The sequence below is a fragment of the Doryrhamphus excisus genome, linkage group LG15 (genome assembly GCF_037039965.1).
Source record: "Doryrhamphus excisus strain RoL-2023G ecotype Guam linkage group LG15, RoL_Dexc_Guam_v1.1, whole genome shotgun sequence".
Classification (NCBI taxonomy): Eukaryota; Metazoa; Chordata; class Actinopteri; order Syngnathiformes; family Syngnathidae; genus Doryrhamphus; species Doryrhamphus excisus.
Window position 1 is genome coordinate 9,243,654 of NC_136371.1, and position 17,115 is coordinate 9,260,768.

The window sequence follows — 17,115 nt, forward strand, 5'->3', positions numbered from 1 at the left end:
CCAGACACACACATATATACAGTGTGCTTTGCTGTACTGTTAAATAAATTACATGTTTAAAGCTCACATCGTTGTTGCTTATTATGCATTATTTGCTTGTCTGTAGTTTCTTTAAGACGCCGTGAGTAAGAATGGTTGGTAGAATATTAACCCGCCCGCGATTTGGATGTGGGTGGTGAGGTCATTATGAGCTCCGACAGACCGTTTGGGTCAAAAGCAGGAAGTCCATAGAAACACTGCATAAAGATGTGCAGAATCTGGAAAATCTGCAAAGTTTTCTGTGTGATATCGTGTGTAGCTGCTCTATAGCTATAACTATAATATAACCACTGGAACAGATTAATTGGATTTATATTATTTCTTACAGGAAAAAGCGATTCTGGGAGAATACTTTTAGGTTAGAGTTGGACCTTCTGGATGGGATTAATGACACTACACAAGATTCCACTGTATATATTTATTTTCATTCACCCTGACATGAATGAGTGGTTCTCTGTGAGACTGAATGGCCACCCATTGAGGACCTTGTTCTATTAACTTTGAAGTCTCAAAAATGGCTAAACATTTAAAATAGCAAAATATCTTTGGGGTGTAACTCAATATTTTTCTCGAGATGGTCATAAAGTTGGACAAAAGTAGTTGTACAATTTCGTCTCTGACCACAGAGGCATTCACAAATCCCCAGTAGGACAATGTGGCTTATTATTCAGTGTTCTGAGATAATCTCAGTCCTGCATGCGGTCCCTCTTGGTGCAAGCTCAGCCCTCAGGGCAAATGTATAGGAGCCGCCTTCATCAGTATCAAACCATGTAGACTCAACATCCACACCCATTCTCATTTGCAGTCTACCATTTTCTTGATTTTAACTACAGAGTTCACATAGTCTATATAGAAGTATTATATGGGATATATAATGCCTGCTGAATGGATGTTTGTCAAACTTACATCAGTATGTATTCATCAGTTCTCGTCCAAAGAAGTGTTTCATATTGGACTCGTTGCCTCAAGCTTCACATCACTGAGCAACAGGAATCTTTTATGTATGTTTAGCCGGGATGGGCTTGTCTGGCTTTTCCTCAGAGATAATTTGTCTTTATCACATGTAAAAGCCGAATGACCAAGGGACCAGCAGGGTAGCTTTCTTATGAAAGGATTCAGGCAAACTGGGTATCAATTAATCCATTTCATTAAAGTGCAACCTTGAAGGCTGAGTGGAAGTCATCAGCCACACAAACAGAGGTACGTAGGTTTTATACAACGAGTGGCAGACGCTTTATTGTATAACATTTATCGCGGAAATGATTGACTCAGCACAATATCTGCTTGTTTCTGTTAATGTGACACTGCATGTAACCTTTGAACCTTTTCTTTCAGAGTATGTGACAGTATTTCACAGTATGATGTGAAAGTCAACCACTGACAAAAAATAGTAGAATGGGAATGGTGATAAGGGGCTATTATAATTAACAAAATATAACTCAGTAATCCCTTGTTTATCATGGTTAATTGGTTCCAGACATGACTGTGATGTATTGAATCATCAAAGAAGGACTCACTATTTATAAATGTAATATTTTCATAATTACAGCCTAGAAAACCTGTTTAAGACTTTCTAAATATGGGGTTTTAAATGATTGGAGCCCTATAAACATGAACTAACACCCCTATATTTACCTTCACACTTGTAATACCCCATATAGCAGACACAATAAGAGTACATAAGCCAATCAAGACATAAATAAGACCGGTGCTTGTGTGTGTGTTGCTAAGAATGTGTTCCTGGGAGGAGCTGAGTGAGTGGCAGACAGGAAGTGGTTTCCAGGGTTCAGAAACCTGTGTTTTTATCAGAGATGATTGTGCCTGTTGTGAGATCATTCACACCTGCAATAAAACCGTCACTCTGGCGATCCAATCTGGTGATTACATGTCACTAAACATGACAGTATCATTACGGACACTTAGTGACCAATTTGCAATACTATTCATGTTGTCTTTGAATGGATTGCCTATTTCAATTGTTAAACTTGGATTTTGACGCTTATGAAGATTAAATGTAACATAAACCACCTCGGTTTATGGCTTAAAGCAGGACAGGAAGCCTGCTGTGGTTCAGAAGTAAAACCAAAACCAAAAGGGCCTGTAGAGAATCTCTCATTAAAAAAGTACAGGAAGGAGCGTCGGCAACAAATACCTGGTGCACCACAAGCCTCGGGGTATTTCTATACAGTGTGGCTGTTTAAAAAGCTCTTCAATAAATAACGGTTATGTGTTTCTCATAGATTTAAGAGGAAGTAGCTGGAACCACAGCGTCGTTTAGCTCTGGGCATCAAGAAGTTATATTGAATGCACTTATGAAGAAATATGTTGATGATCAACTAAGCCACTGATCTCTGACGTCTGATCTTTTTTAAGTGGGTGTCTTTTGTCAGGACATCTTTCAGCTGAATTGCAAAACAACACAAGGCCATGTGTGTTATTTTTGGCTTCATCACAGACATATTTAGTCTAAACTAAAGCGACGTTTATAGAGTTGTGTCTTGACTCTAGTAGTTGTTTATCCCCGTGCGTGAGTCAGTTTTATCCTCACAATGCCTGCCACTGTATGTCAATGACCCCTTTCCCTGGATACCAGACGGCAATTACAAGGTCTATAAAGCGAGCAGAGGTTGTGTTTCGGTCTTTGCCTGGCCTACGACACATGCTGTGACACCGCATTTACAAGAGCTACGCGTTTGTCAGCACAGAACAATGGCGACTGTATCAAAAGGCCCCTAACTTTGGGCTTTTATATGGCTCCCGGGGAAGTCTCATGCAGCGTCTGTACCCAGAGCACCGGCGTATTTTAGGGACTGTCCAATTACTCTTGACCCTTGATCTTTTCAATTTCTCCAGAGAATGTCTAACACTAATGACGCAGATTTAATTGTACACTAAATCTGTACAAAGAAACTCTATTCTCTCACAAACCACTCTACAGTAGTTGGGTTAATTTTGCTTGATATTCATAATGAAGTTGTATAATTGTTTTTTTAGTAATGCTATTGATAATCAATGTGTTCTTTGTGTTGTTTTTCAAGTGCTTTGTGCAGGTTTACGGTGGAAGGTTTTGAATAAAAGAGATTGTTTCTGTGATGTAACAGGATCATTTTAGGAGTACATTCTCAAAGAGACTGATATACATATACATGTATAATGTACATAAATAATCATTTACAAATACTATATATATATATATATATATATATATATATATATATATATATATATATAGTAGAAGGTAGATCTTTATGACTTATTAGGAGTTAAAAGTAGCTTTCAGGCTGAAATAATACAGCATAATACAGCATAATAATACAGCATTGCCCTTAATATATATATTAAGGTATATATATGATATACTTTGATTTGAAAATATTGATGATGTGCTGACTTTAGGGAGATAGAGTGTATCATAAAGTGACCTACAGACATGCGCGCCCCTGGGAGCCAGGTCTCTGTGGGAGCGTGCAGGCGTCACTGGAACAAACCATTTGGTTGCTAGGAGTAGGGGGAGGAGAGGTTGTGTACAGAGCTACAGGACGCACGCAGGTAGGCATAGTCATGTAGAATTGTCGGATATTTATTTCTTTCAAACGAAGCACCACAGTAATGTTGCCCTATGAATTTATAATTAAACATGAATTAATGTAAAACCGATTAAATCAGCCATGACTCCATTTAGGCTTAATGTGTGTATTTGGTTTCGACAATGATGGTGGACTGTTACATGGGAACAAGCGTGACTATAATTGAGTATCTTGGCTGCTGTGGCGGTAATTCAATGTTTGAGCTTGGTTTTATTTGCTAGTGAGTGCTAATATCAGGGTTATGCTATCAAATGTCCTTGTGGGTGGGAGAGAGCTAGGTGATAACTCGCAACAATTAGCCAAAAAGCTTCACCAATGAAGTTCTCCATCTGCTGAGGCTGTCAGCAGTGCTACAGCAAGTAGCACAACCCCTGTCATTTGGGTCTACTGTTTTAGGTTCCCTTCTCTGATAGACAAACGGAGAAAATTATATTTCACTGTAAATCAAATTGGATTTTGAGTAGATGCTGTTTTAGCTTGAACATTTCAATCATTACATAGCATAAAGTACACTAAGCCTGTTTAATAACCAGGTTCCATCCTAAAGTATAATGCTTAATCCCTAGTTTACCCTGAAGGGACTGTCTGATGTGCAAAATAGTACTGTGTTTAGGTTTGGTTATTTATGACATTTGTAGTACCGAGGACAGAGCTGTTATGTTCAAAGTGTGGCTTGCCGCACACAAATAATCAAGAAAAACAACTGAGGAAATTGAAAGATTAACAGTAATTTTCCAAGAATACAGTTTTAATCTAATTATAAATCTCATAAATTTATGAGAATATATATTTAAATATCGGTTTTCATGATCGGGAAAAAAGTCAGATACCGATATCACACACAGTATATATAACTTCTAAGCACATCTAAGTATTTTGAGTAACAAAATATCAAAGTGCCTTTTAGATCTTCCTTTTTTTTTGAGGTATGCTTGTTCTAAGTGATGTGACCACACTGCAAAAAGATGCCCAAGGCTAAACTACCCAACGCAGGCTCCACTGCACAGTATAGATAAAGGGCACACACCCACAGGGCGACCACGTTATAGATAAGCGGAGATGAGGTAGACAAAGTCATGGTCAGGAATTAGTCATTCTTATTATTGACTTGTATATGTTGGGTTTTGACTTGACATGACATTCTAGCAAATGATGACGGCTGAAGGAAGCTGGATGTACACTTGAGGTATGAAAATACTTTTATTTTACAAACAAAACTTGCAGTTATGCCCCAGTTCTCATATGATTTTGTGTTTTGTGTCAACATTTTTTGCAAAAATTTTGCCTCTGTTTTCGTACAGATATACCTATACTGTACTCATGTTAATGAGATATTAGTGGCATGAATGGGGTCAACTTTAAGGCTTCCATGTGAGAAAGGTGAAAGGCCACAGGTTTTAACAGTGTGATGTGAGTAGCTGGATTAAGGGATTTTGGGGTTACATTGATATCTTGCACAACTGACAACCAGTGTTGACCGAGGGTACTGCCGACTGATGATGATTTGGGGTTGTTTTTTTGGCATACAAGGTGTTGAAAACTTAATATTGTTCCCACCTAGATTTGCAAATACAATGGTGTGAAAAAGTGTTTTGTTTTTCTGGTATGTTTTGGATCATTGTCCTGTTGCAGAACCCACGTTGGTTTCAGCTTGAGGTCACCAACAGATGGCCGGACATTATCCTTCAGGACAGCAGAATTCATGGTTCCAGTTATCATAGTAATTCATCCAGGTCCTGAAGCCGCACAACAGCCCCAGACCATCACACTACCACCACCATATTTTACTGTTGCTATGATATTGTTTTTTCTGAAATCCAGCATTACTTATAGTACACTAGATGTAATGGGGAACACACCTTTCAAAAAGTTAAACTTTTGTCTATCGCACAAAAGTTGAACTTTCCCAACGGTCTTGGGCATCTTAAGACGTTTTCTGGCAAAATTGAAACAAGCCTTAATGTTCTTTTTGTTTATCTCTGTGGTATAATCTCACAGAGCAGTAGGTGGACCAAAGCATAATTGTTGTTTTATGTTTTGCAATTGTTTTGCAATTATGAGAGGAGCAGTCACACATTCTGGTGTACACAGACGTCACACAGAAGCAGAAAGGGGAGTAGAAAAGACACAGACTTAAACCAAAATAATATAAAATGTTTCTTTGCACGCATCAGGATTGGTCATCTCATTTGTATTATTTTGTCTCTTTCAAGGCTGAACGTTTGCGTCTCTGCCTGAAACAGTGATGACTGACAGCACGGTCCAACAAGGAGGTGCACTGAAGCAGACAATCGACAAAGGTGGCCTACATGCCAGGGGGCAGTGGGCGAGCAAGGCTGAGTTTCTTCTGGCCGTAGCGGGGCAGATCATTGGCCTGGGCAATGTGTGGAGGTTCCCCTACTTGTGCTACAAGAACGGAGGAGGTAAAGCATGAGGGAAAACAGTGCAGGTGTGGCACAACATAAATCAACTTTGTACCAAGTCTTTATTGCACCCATCTTTGTGCGTCACTGTTATCTAATAATCACATCCTCCTTGTATGTCATTCATAGACGGCATTGAAAAGTACCTTGTTTCTCTGTCCAGGTGTGTTCTTTGTACCTTACCTTTTGTTCCTGGTGCTATGTGGCATCCCCCTGTTCCTCCTGGAGACTTCATTGGGCCAGTACACCAGCCTGGGAGGGGTCAGCGCCTGGAGAGCCGTGTGCCCATTGTTTGGAGGTACAAGTGTGTTGTACTATACTGTTTATTTAAAGGTCATGTAATATCAAAAAATGAGTAAATAATGCTGTTACGGTAACAGTGAAAAGTCAGGAGTCAGTCAACACACAAAACACGTTTTACTCTCGCCCAAAGATTTGCAAACTAACATTTTTCAAAGGCAAAAACATCCTTCAAGTATAAAAAGGCAATTCTTCGACTACAAACATTGTCACGTGACAATGAGTCAAAATGAGCTTCTCGGCCCATTGAAAATTGCAGGAGGTCATTATTCTGTATAATATAATATAAATATAAACTCATCACACAGCAACTTAATACCCAAAATGTAGCTAGGATATATAAAAGTCTGTTTACTTTATTCCAACCCCAGCCCTCCTCTAATTATGTCCACAACATTGTAGCAACATTCATGGGTCAGAAAAGTGGACAAAGCATAATAGGTCCCCATATTAGCATTGCTAGCATGCTAACATGAACATACTAGCATTTTCTGCGATTCTTAAAAATGTTAGCATGCCAACATACTTATACTAACATTTTTAGTATTTTCAGGTAGGCATTTGTACAAACACTATTATGCACTGTTAGCATTGTTAGCATTTTTCAAGTCATTCAAACCCTACCATTGTGTGTTTTCATGGTCAAGGAAACTGAAATAGGGCTTTATCAAATGTATTGGTATTTTTTGCACCCAGGTGTATGCTGACTAGCTAATGCATTGCCATTGCTCACCATGTGACAATAAAACCAGCCTGATCCATCATCTTTATCTGCCTGCAGGTCTCGGCTATGCCAGTCAGGTGATGATCCTGCATGGATGTGTGTACTACATTGTTATTCTGGCATGGGCTCTCTTCTACCTGTCGTACAGCTTTCATGCAGAGCTGCCCTGGTCGCACTGTAACAACTCGTGGAACACTGGTTGGTCAGCAGGAACCTTTTAGATTAGTTAGGTAGAAGAGTTAAGCGCAGTAACATGGATTTCTCCTTCCAGAGGCCTGTTTCCTATTTGACTATCGCAACCAGACCGGCAATGTGAGCAGCCTGCCTGAGAATACCACTTCCCCTGTGACAGAATTTTGGGAGTGAGTGTATCCTCAATGATGTCATTGGTTGTATTTTTTATTTTAATTGTTGTAACAGTTGTGTGTTTGTTGTAGGAGAGAGGTGCTCCACCTGTCCAATAACTTAGACCAACTTGGTCCAATTAATTGGAAGCTTGCGGTGTGTCTCGCCGTTGTCTGGCTCATCTGTTACTTCTGTGTGTGGAAGGGTGTCAAATCCACAGGAAAGGTGAATCAGATAACCACCAATAATAATAAATTGAGTAGAAATAAAGCTTGGATATGCTTTACAGTAGTCAGTGTTAGACCTCTATAGCAGTGTACAGCAGAATTGACACCACACAAGTATGAAACAAGGTTTGTTTTTTCTTGCTCTTGTCAAGCATGGTGGTGGTAGAGTAATGGTCTGGGGCTGCATTATGAAGCAGTGGTGCTCACCCAAAATATTGGACTTTGGACATCTATGTTGCCACTTATTGATTATTTCCAGAGGACTCTGATTGCATATGATTGTAGTCTGACTACTCAAAGTTCTATCCAAGTTTTGTGTCTGTTGTTTTACCCCTTTGGAAGATATAATAAACTGGTTGCTAAAATGTAAGGGATGTGTATGTGAAATACTGTGTTTGTAGGATCCCACCATCCTGCTTTTACTTCTCATTCTTTGTGCCTCCCTGAATACTGTTTACTTTCTAGGTGGTGTACCTCACAGCCACCTTTCCATATGTGATGCTGTTTGTGCTTCTGGTACGGGGTGCCACCCTCCCTGGAGCAGCTCAGGGCATCATCTACTACCTCAAACCCAACCACACTCGCTTGGCAGACCCAGAGGTACAAAAACAGACTTTATGTTTCGTATCACTTTTGCAGTCAGTGGAAGTCAGGTATTGTCTTATATTACAGCATGGACACCAAGCATCACCGCAGCATGGCAGTTGTACTAACAAAAGTAACAAAGTTTAGTGGAAGACACACTTCTGGGGGACTTTGTTTGGATTTGTACATTTTTTTAGTTACGGAATAATTGAGTTAAATGTTTTTCTGAATTTTTGTACTAGCAGCCAGTTTATATTTTTTATATTTGTCGTGCGCAACCTCTGACAAAGCAAGTGTAATGGTTGCCAGCTGGTGCAGCCATGCAAACACTCCCCGTGTTGGATATTCTTTAACACCATCAGCTGCTAACATGTACCTTTTTCTTTTATTTTCTCGTCTCTCTCTAGGTATGGATGGATGCAGGTACCCAGATATTTTTCTCTTATGGAATCTGTTTGGGGAGTCTCACAGCGCTTGGCAGTTACAACAAATACAACAATGATTGTTATAAGTGAGACACTTTATCATACAGTCCTATACATAGTATACGGTATATACCAGTATATACAGTGGTGTGAAAAAGTGTCTGCTCCTTCCTGATTAAATGTTTCAGATCATGAAAATAATAAACACCAGTCAGTAGTGACAACTGAACATAAAATGCAATTTTTCAATGAAACTTCTTATTTTCAAGGGAGAAAAAAATCCTAACCTGAATGGGCCTGTGTGAAAACGTGATTGCCCCCCAAACCTAACAACTGGTTTGGCCACCCTTAGCAACAGCAACTGCAATCAAGCTGTGGAGGAATTTTGGCCTACTCATCTTAGCAGAATTGTTATAATTCAGCCACAATGGGGGGTTTTCCAGCAGCTGAAGCAGCAAAACAGACCCAGACCATCACACTACCACCACCATATTTTACGGTGGATATGATGTTCTTTTTCTGAAATGCAGCATTACATTTACGCCGGATGTAATGGGATGCGCACCTTGTAAAAGGTTCAGAGTTTTTCTCATCAGACCACAGAGCTTTTCCCCAAAGGTCATGGGGGTCGTCAAGATTTTTTTTGGGACAATTGAGGCAAGTGTTAATATTCTTTTTGTTCAGCAGTGGTTTTCATCTTGGAAATCTGCCATACATGCCGTTATTGTCTAGTGTCTTTCTTATGGTGGAGTCATAAACACTGACCTTAACTGAGGCCTGCAGGTCTTTGGATGTTGCTGTGAGGTTTTGTGACCTCTTGGATGAGTCGTTGCTGCACTCTTGGTTTAATTTTGGTTGGCTGGCCACTCCACTGTCCCTTTTTGGCTATTTGGGGACAATGACTCTCACTTGGTAACCTTTTCCAAAGTTTCACTGCATTTTGTCTTCAGTTGTGTTGTCATTGACTAATATTGACATTTGTTTGATGATGAAACATTTGCGTGTGGCAAACATGCAAAAGCAAAATCAGGGAGGGGGCAAACACTTTTCTCACACCACTGTATGTACAGTATATAGAATTACATTTAGCCACACAAGTTTCAGTTCAAGTAAGACTTAGACTTTGGGGCTGACCTTCCTCTATGAAATGGTAGAAGTGGCTGCTCGGATGGCTTCCAGAAGGAATGAATGGAATTGCCCAAAAAAACACAATCTGACACAGCCACACCTTTAAAGAAAAGCCTCCGCAGCCACGTTTTCCCACACTCAACAAGAGTTGTGCCGGGAAATAGCAAAGTACTTAACTGTTGGCTTCTTTTTAAAAGAAAGCAACAATGCAAGCCCATCAATTAATTCCGTATTGTTCCAGCTACATTTACTGTTTGTATATTCTTAGTACTCGGACTATGTTGCCATCCCAAATCATTTTACTTTGTGTGTGTGCAGGGACTCTTTCCTTCTGTGCCTCTTGAACAGTAGCACCAGTTTCCTGGCAGGGTTTGCCATCTTCTCAGTGCTGGGCTTCATGGCAAAAGAACAAGGTGTGGATATCGCCACTGTGGCTCAATCAGGTAAAACCACATTATTCGGTTACTCTGGTTTTGTATGGTACGTGACCATACAGTTATGTTCACAAAACAGTCCAGGTGTGATTACAACCATTTCCAACCATCGAATGCAGAACTTTGTGAACATTGGGATGCTTTGTAGTTGTCTATGACCACACACGTTTACATGCATAATTATTCATTCATTCATTCATTTTCTACTGCTTTTCCTCACGAGGGTCGCGGGGGTGCTGGAGCCTATCCCAGCTGTCTTCGGGCGAGAGGCGGGGTACACCCTGGACTGGTTGCCAGCCAATCACAAGGCACATATAGACAAACAACCATTCACACTCACATTCATACATACATATGGAAAATTTAGAGTCGCCAATTAACCTAGCATGTTTTTGGAATGTGGGAGGAAACCGGAGTCCCCGGAGAAAACCCACGCATGCACGGGGAGAACATGCAAACTCCACACAGAGATGGCCGAGGGTGGAATTGAACCCTGGTCTCCTAGCTGTGTGGTCTGCGCGCTAGACCACTAGACCGCCGTGCCACCGCATAATTATTTCAATGTTATATATTTGTGGTTGTGTGTCCTCGCAGGTCCTGGCCTTGCCTTTATTGCCTTCCCCAGAGCTGTAGCAATGATGCCTCTTCCACAACTCTGGGCTGTCTGCTTCTTCCTCATGATCATCATGCTGGGACTGGACACACAAGTGGGTCTGACAAACACACACACACACACACACGCACGTACCGGGTAACTTTCCATGTCCCTGTGTATTGTATCGCATCATAACCAAAAATCATGTGCGGACGTGTCTCCTCACTGCGGTCCAGTTTGTAAGTCTGGAGGCGTTGATGACATCGGTGACCGACTTGTACCCCCATCTGATCAGACGTGGACACCGGCGAGAGCTGCTGCTGCTGTTTGTCTGCATCGTCTGCTTCTTGATTGGACTGGTCATGGTCACGCCGGTAAGATGGACGCTGCATAGATTTGTTGATCATCTAACCAGTACTTTTGGAGTTTATCATGTTGAATAGTCAACCATATTGTGTGTGTGTGTGTGTGTGTGTGTGTGTGTGTGTGTGTGTGTGTGTGTGTGTGTGTGTGTGTGTGTGTGTGCACATGTCCGCCCGGCAATGCAGGGTGGTCTGTATGTGTTCCAGATATATGATCAGTTCTCCTGCAGTGGAGCCAGCCTGCTGCTTCTCTCCATCTTCCAGTCTATTGCAATTGGCTGGGTTTATGGTAAGAATCCCAGGCTTCTTTCTCTCCTGTCCTTTTTTTCCACCTCATCCTCATGTTTAAATAGGAGAAAGCATCCTTGCATCACATATGAGTACAAGTCTTTGCAAATGAAACAGAAAATCTAATATAGGGAGCAAAATGACGTAAAAATAGTTTTTGTGATTAAATTAGTCACACACTCAAGCTTTCCACTTCCTTCTTCCATGTGCATTCCACTCGGAGTCAGTAGACCGAACACGGCTGCAGCTACTCCCTGTTGCAAGGAGACTGGCTCAAAGCCAGGCCCTTTTCTCTCCTCTGTGCTCTCAATCTGGACCGCCCTCGCCTCTCAGTCTGGTGGCCCCAGGGAGCCACAATTCCTGCCCGACCTGGGGTCTGGGGTCACTGGGGATCTATTTATAAAAATAGATTCAGACACAAATGGTACAACAACATTGATCTTGTCATTTGGGCTCAGAAAAGTCGTAAAAGAGAAGTCCCCTTCCAGGTGATAATGATTAAGAGGTCGGTGTGAGTGTGTGGTGGTGCCACTGAAAAACAAAGGAGCTGCTTTTTATGGCTGTCCCAGCAATCAGCGAACTAAGGAGGGGTTTTGAAGAGGGGACTGCAGCGAATACTGCCCTTCACTTTTTAATATTTATTGGCTATTTAAGCCTATGGAAAGAAACACTTGCAGGTAACTTGTCAGGTAAATCAGAGCTTGCGTGCTTTTGTAAAATTATGATAACTCGTTAAAGAAAAATATACAGTATGTCCTATGAATGTGTGACTTTTTCCTCTCATTATGGTGGTAAAAATTATTCTGAATCATTTTAGCTAACCACAAACACTCCTTCTTTCTTTTTGCCCAAAGGTGCTGACAGCTTCAGTTCCAACATCAAGGACATGACGGGCCACAACCCCCTGCTTCTCTTCAAGCTGTGCTGGAAATACCTGACGCCAACCGTGTGCACTGTGAGTGACCTGTTATTAATTATACATACGTATATAGTACAAGGGAACCTCGATTGTGGTCATCTGTCCATTCCAAAACCAAAACACACAAGAAATAATGCAACTCCAGATTTGACAATTGCAACTTTTTTACACTTTTTTGACTCAGAAATACGCAGCAACCCTGGGATGCTTTCTTTGGGCACTGTTTGGCCATAGGAAAAGCAAGGCATAATTTTATCAACAATTTTTGACAGAAACAAATCCCACAAAAACCAAGGGCTAAATAAAAAAAGGTTTGACTGTATTTAATATATGGAATTGCCATGTGTATTTATGAAATTGGCCTTCCTGTCACCTGTAGGCGACCTTCCTGTTCTCTCTGGTCTGTTGGTCTCCACTGAGCTTCGCAAACGGCCTTGTTGCTCCAGGTTGGGCAACGGCGCTAGGCTGGCTCCTCACACTCTCCTCCGTGTCTCTGCTCCCCATCTGGGCCGTCTACGCTCTCGCTGTGACACCCGGCACACTCGCGCAGGTTCTTTATTGTGCTACTTGACCGCGACGATTCACACTTTTTCATCTCATGTTCAACTTTACGTACGTGTGTTCTTTTCACCTCCATAGCGCTTTCAGCATCTGTGCAACCCCACCATGACCTCGCCACAGGCGTTCCACAACTTCTCCAACATCTCAACCGCCTACAGCCCTGCAATGCAGCTCACAGAAAAGCCAAAGGACGCAATCAGCGACATCACCCAGGACATCGTGGCTTAGTGGCGTTCCAGGATGAACATGCAGGTGTGATGAAAGAGGGGGTTGGCTCGCGTCCACCAAGCAGTACAGTTAGCTTCCATTTGGAATTGTACAATCACAATTGTTTGATCGTCATGATGCATTCACTTTGGGTACCAACATACTTGATGGTACAGTCATGCGCTGTCTGTTAATTATACCACATACAATGTGGGGAAACAACAAAACTATCCATTTCATAAAATTGGGGATGCTCCGATCAGAGTTTTATGTTGCCATGAGTTAGATAACCCATACTGATCACTTGGATTAACTACAATTTATTTATAATGAGTGCTATTGGCCGTGTGCATGATATGGGACAAAGTTGGGAAAATTGCCCCCCCAAAATATAGGTAATTGTTGAAATAATAAAATTAAAACAATAAGTTATTTTTATTTATTTATTTTTTGTTTTGTTTTTCTCATGGGGCCCAGAAATCCTGCCTGCACCGTCACTGTTGAATATTTGATCTGGAAAAAGCAACCATAAAATCACTCTAATATTGACAAAAACATCACTCGTGAAAATTGGAGAGGATGAGACAGGGCTTCTAATGTGAGAGTACATTTTGTGATGGAGCACTTCATGACAGGGCTTCCAGGTAGCGCATAGCTGGGCTCCAAGTGAGAGAGCAGTTGGGGGAAACCGGTGTTGACTGCCGAAAAAGCCTATTTTGCTAATTTTTCAGCCCTTTATGTTGTTGTGGGCTCCTATAGCGCAGCTACACACGATAACCAGCGCAGAAAGCTTTCCAGTTCCTCCAGAATCTGCACCTATTCAGCTGTATTTCTTTGGATTTTGTGGTTCCAGCGAAAACGGTCTGTTTAAATGTTTTCCACCCACTGCCCGCCTCCAGGCCCGCCCACTCTGCTGTGGTTGGTGACAATGTGCCTTTCCCGTATGAGCCATTGCTAGCAACGTATAAGGAGGTCTAATCCTTTGTGACATCACAAATGGGCAGTTTTATCACGCTTTTGAAAACGAGCGTTTTGAGCCATCTTTTAGGTCTCAATGCCCTCATTATCTGAAACTTTGGCATCATTTAACATGAAAATACATCATTCTAACTACATTTATAAAAATGAAAACAGCATAATGGGTCCCCTTTAAGTCTGGTGCATTCAGTCATTTTCATTATTTCTTTAGCCTTCTGACTGTCACGAGCATACAGGCGAGGATTGACTTCTGGTGCAATTGATCGGAGCATCCCTACAAGAAATACATGGGATTACAATGGAGAGGCCATTTAAAGTGTGTCAGGATATTGTCAACACGTACTGCTGTACCGTGTGTTGTGTTGTTCTGCTGTACAGAACCAGACGGAGTAATCACCATGCCGCTTACCACAACCAGACCAGGTTTTTCCAGGGTGAATTGTTGGAAACTTGGCTGAAGACTTTGCACAAAGGCCCCTGATGATTAAGGGATGTAAGATCACCTCTATGTATACCTCTATATGATTGAAAAAAATAGACCAATAAAATATGATTATATATTTATAGAAAATGTGAAGATATACGTAAATTTATTAGTTATGTGGCTTATTTTTTGTACAACTTGAGGCGTGAAGAATGTCATTACACTGCCAACAAATGAATGTGCCGTTACTGCTTCCTTCTGTGAGGTCACTGCATTATCCTCAAGGTCAGAAGGGAAAACCTTGATTTGGGACTCCATTACAGCTTTAAGTGCCCAACCACCCTGTGAGCAGCTAACACTCCTTTCCGTGTAGTTTCATTGAAGACACAGGATAGTTAGGACAGTTAATGACATCATCAAACCGTTCTTTTGGGCTCAGCATGTCAGCCAGCATTTTTACCTCTGAGAAACCTAACTTATGTTGTCCTCTTTGACACCATACAACGTGCTTTGTAATTTGATTTAGCGGTAGTTCAACTTTTTTCCTACACAGGGTGCTTTACATGCCTTACACAGAACAAATTGAGCGTATGCAAGTTTTGCATCGGCCCATCGCATTTTTTGCCAATGTATCAAGTGCTTCATTTATCATTATCTTTTTTTTTTAGTTACTGTTGTAAATGCACAAGTTCTTATATGCAGTTTCTGCAAAGGTTAGAGACCTTTGCCTTGTTACCAAATAAGTTTGTTTTTAGATATCAAGCACAAAAGCCAACCATCAATATAGCTGAATCAATATCTGAAATAGTGCAGACGTAGTGGATCCCGAACACTCCATTTTCACTTTTTGTCATCTCATTTTTTGCTGTATTACAAAAAAGGTTCTTATTCAACTCAATTGTTTTTCTACAGTATACTACTGTTTTCTTGTACTTTTGACACTGCTCAATTGCTGCTTCAACAAGTATGTTGAAATCGCCTTGACATTGCAGTACTCTGTGACTTAGAATGTCAGAATGTGAAAGGTTCATGTGAATCTCGATGAACAGGTCATTTTTCTTGAGCCATTGTGATTAAGACCAACACGGTGACATTTTACAACCCAAATCAGGGTGAGGTTTTCTTTTAATGATTTCTATCGAGTCAAGTTCGTGTGTGTCTGAACATACTTTTAGTTGGTGTATTTTCTTTGTTTTGATCTTATAACGGGCCTCTTTTTCAGTTTGTATCATCGACTTTTTAAATAAATATATACAGTGTGGACAGAAGGTGTGCTGTGCTGTGTTCCCTATTGAAGAATAGTATATTATATAACATATTAACGGCAATATGTTTTTGCTTTTATTCTTGTAAAATTACTTATTTCTGATTACTTAAATCTGAAGGAACTACCATTACTAAACGTGGGGCCGTGAATGCTGAATCGTGGCTCCACTGTATGACAAGTCCTCGGTCTTTAGCAGGGATGCCCCAGGAATTCTCTTCGTTGCCAGATGCCCAAGCCACCTCATCTGGTTCCTATCAATGCTTAGGTTCTCCTCCGAGATTAAGGTTCTCACCTTATCTACAAGAGAGAGCCCAGCCACCCTACAGAGAAAACTGGTTTTGGCCGCTTGTAACGGCCATCTTGTCCTTTTGGTCACTACCCAAAGCTCATGGCCATAGGTGGTAGGACCACAGATCGACCGGTAAATTGAGAGCTTTGCCTTTGGGTTCCATCTTCACCACAACGGATCAATGCAGAGGCCACATTACTGCGTTCAGTCGCGTTCCATCCTTCCATCACTCATGCAGCCTTTGTTTTTATAACAATTACCTATTGGATAGATATTTTATTAATCTGCAAGAGAAATTCATGTTTCGTTTGCTTGATGCACAAACTCCAGATCCATGACAATTTCAAAGCACTTACATTGAAATTCCCTCCATCTGATTTTCATCCTGATGGGAATTAATGGTTTTACCAAGCATGAAAGCAGTATGGAGTGTGTGTGCGTGCAGAGGAGCGGAGGGGATCCTGACACCATCACTTATAGGCAGAGCTTGGTGGTTATGTAAACGGATTGGCTTGTCAATGAGCCGTATTGGATTCTCTCCTTTCCCAGCCACGGGTGGAAGTGGGCTGCTTCCACACACGTGGCAAGGCACGCAGAGGCCTTCGCTAGTTGTTCTGGTGTCGTGCAATGCTGTACGCAGCCTGCGGGTTTCTATGCAATTGTGTGTGTGTGTGGATAACGTGGGTGGTTTATGTCCATATGGTTGTTTTGGCATACATGGTCTCAGATGATAAGGATTAAAAATCATCCAATGAATGAGTGTGAGAGATTCAAAGAGGGAGGGAGAGAACATTGTGTGTTGTGTGTGTCAGTGCACGCACACAAACAAACAAGCAGTCGACGTCTGCCTGACATCACAGCGACCTGACCAAACATCCTCTGTCACACACACAGCTCGTATTTGCTCTGCCTTTACAGGCGTCTTTTACTGCAGCGAATACACTTGACAGTTTGGTGTGAGGGCGAAGCAGCCGGCGGTGGGGGTCCGGACACCAGACTGAAGGACAG

The 17,115-nt window shown here is 41.4% G+C and overlaps 1 protein-coding gene across 1 annotated transcript; it reads left to right on the plus strand.

Moving 5' to 3' along the window:
* The first annotated feature begins 3,598 nt into the window (after window positions 1–3,598).
* LOC131104197 (sodium- and chloride-dependent GABA transporter 2-like) lies at window positions 3,599–15,383 on the plus strand. The gene is made up of 15 exons (XM_058051129.2): window positions 3,599–3,812; window positions 5,870–6,049; window positions 6,213–6,347; window positions 7,131–7,271; window positions 7,345–7,435; window positions 7,511–7,643; window positions 8,111–8,245; window positions 8,638–8,741; window positions 10,102–10,226; window positions 10,812–10,924; window positions 11,049–11,186; window positions 11,361–11,463; window positions 12,317–12,417; window positions 12,761–12,931; window positions 13,021–15,383. The coding sequence occupies exons 1-15, from the start codon at window positions 3,749–3,751 to the stop codon at window positions 13,168–13,170; spliced, it is 1,884 nt and encodes a 627-aa protein (XP_057907112.2). The 5' UTR covers window positions 3,599–3,748; the 3' UTR covers window positions 13,171–15,383.
* The last annotated feature ends 1,732 nt before the right edge of the window (window positions 15,384–17,115 follow it).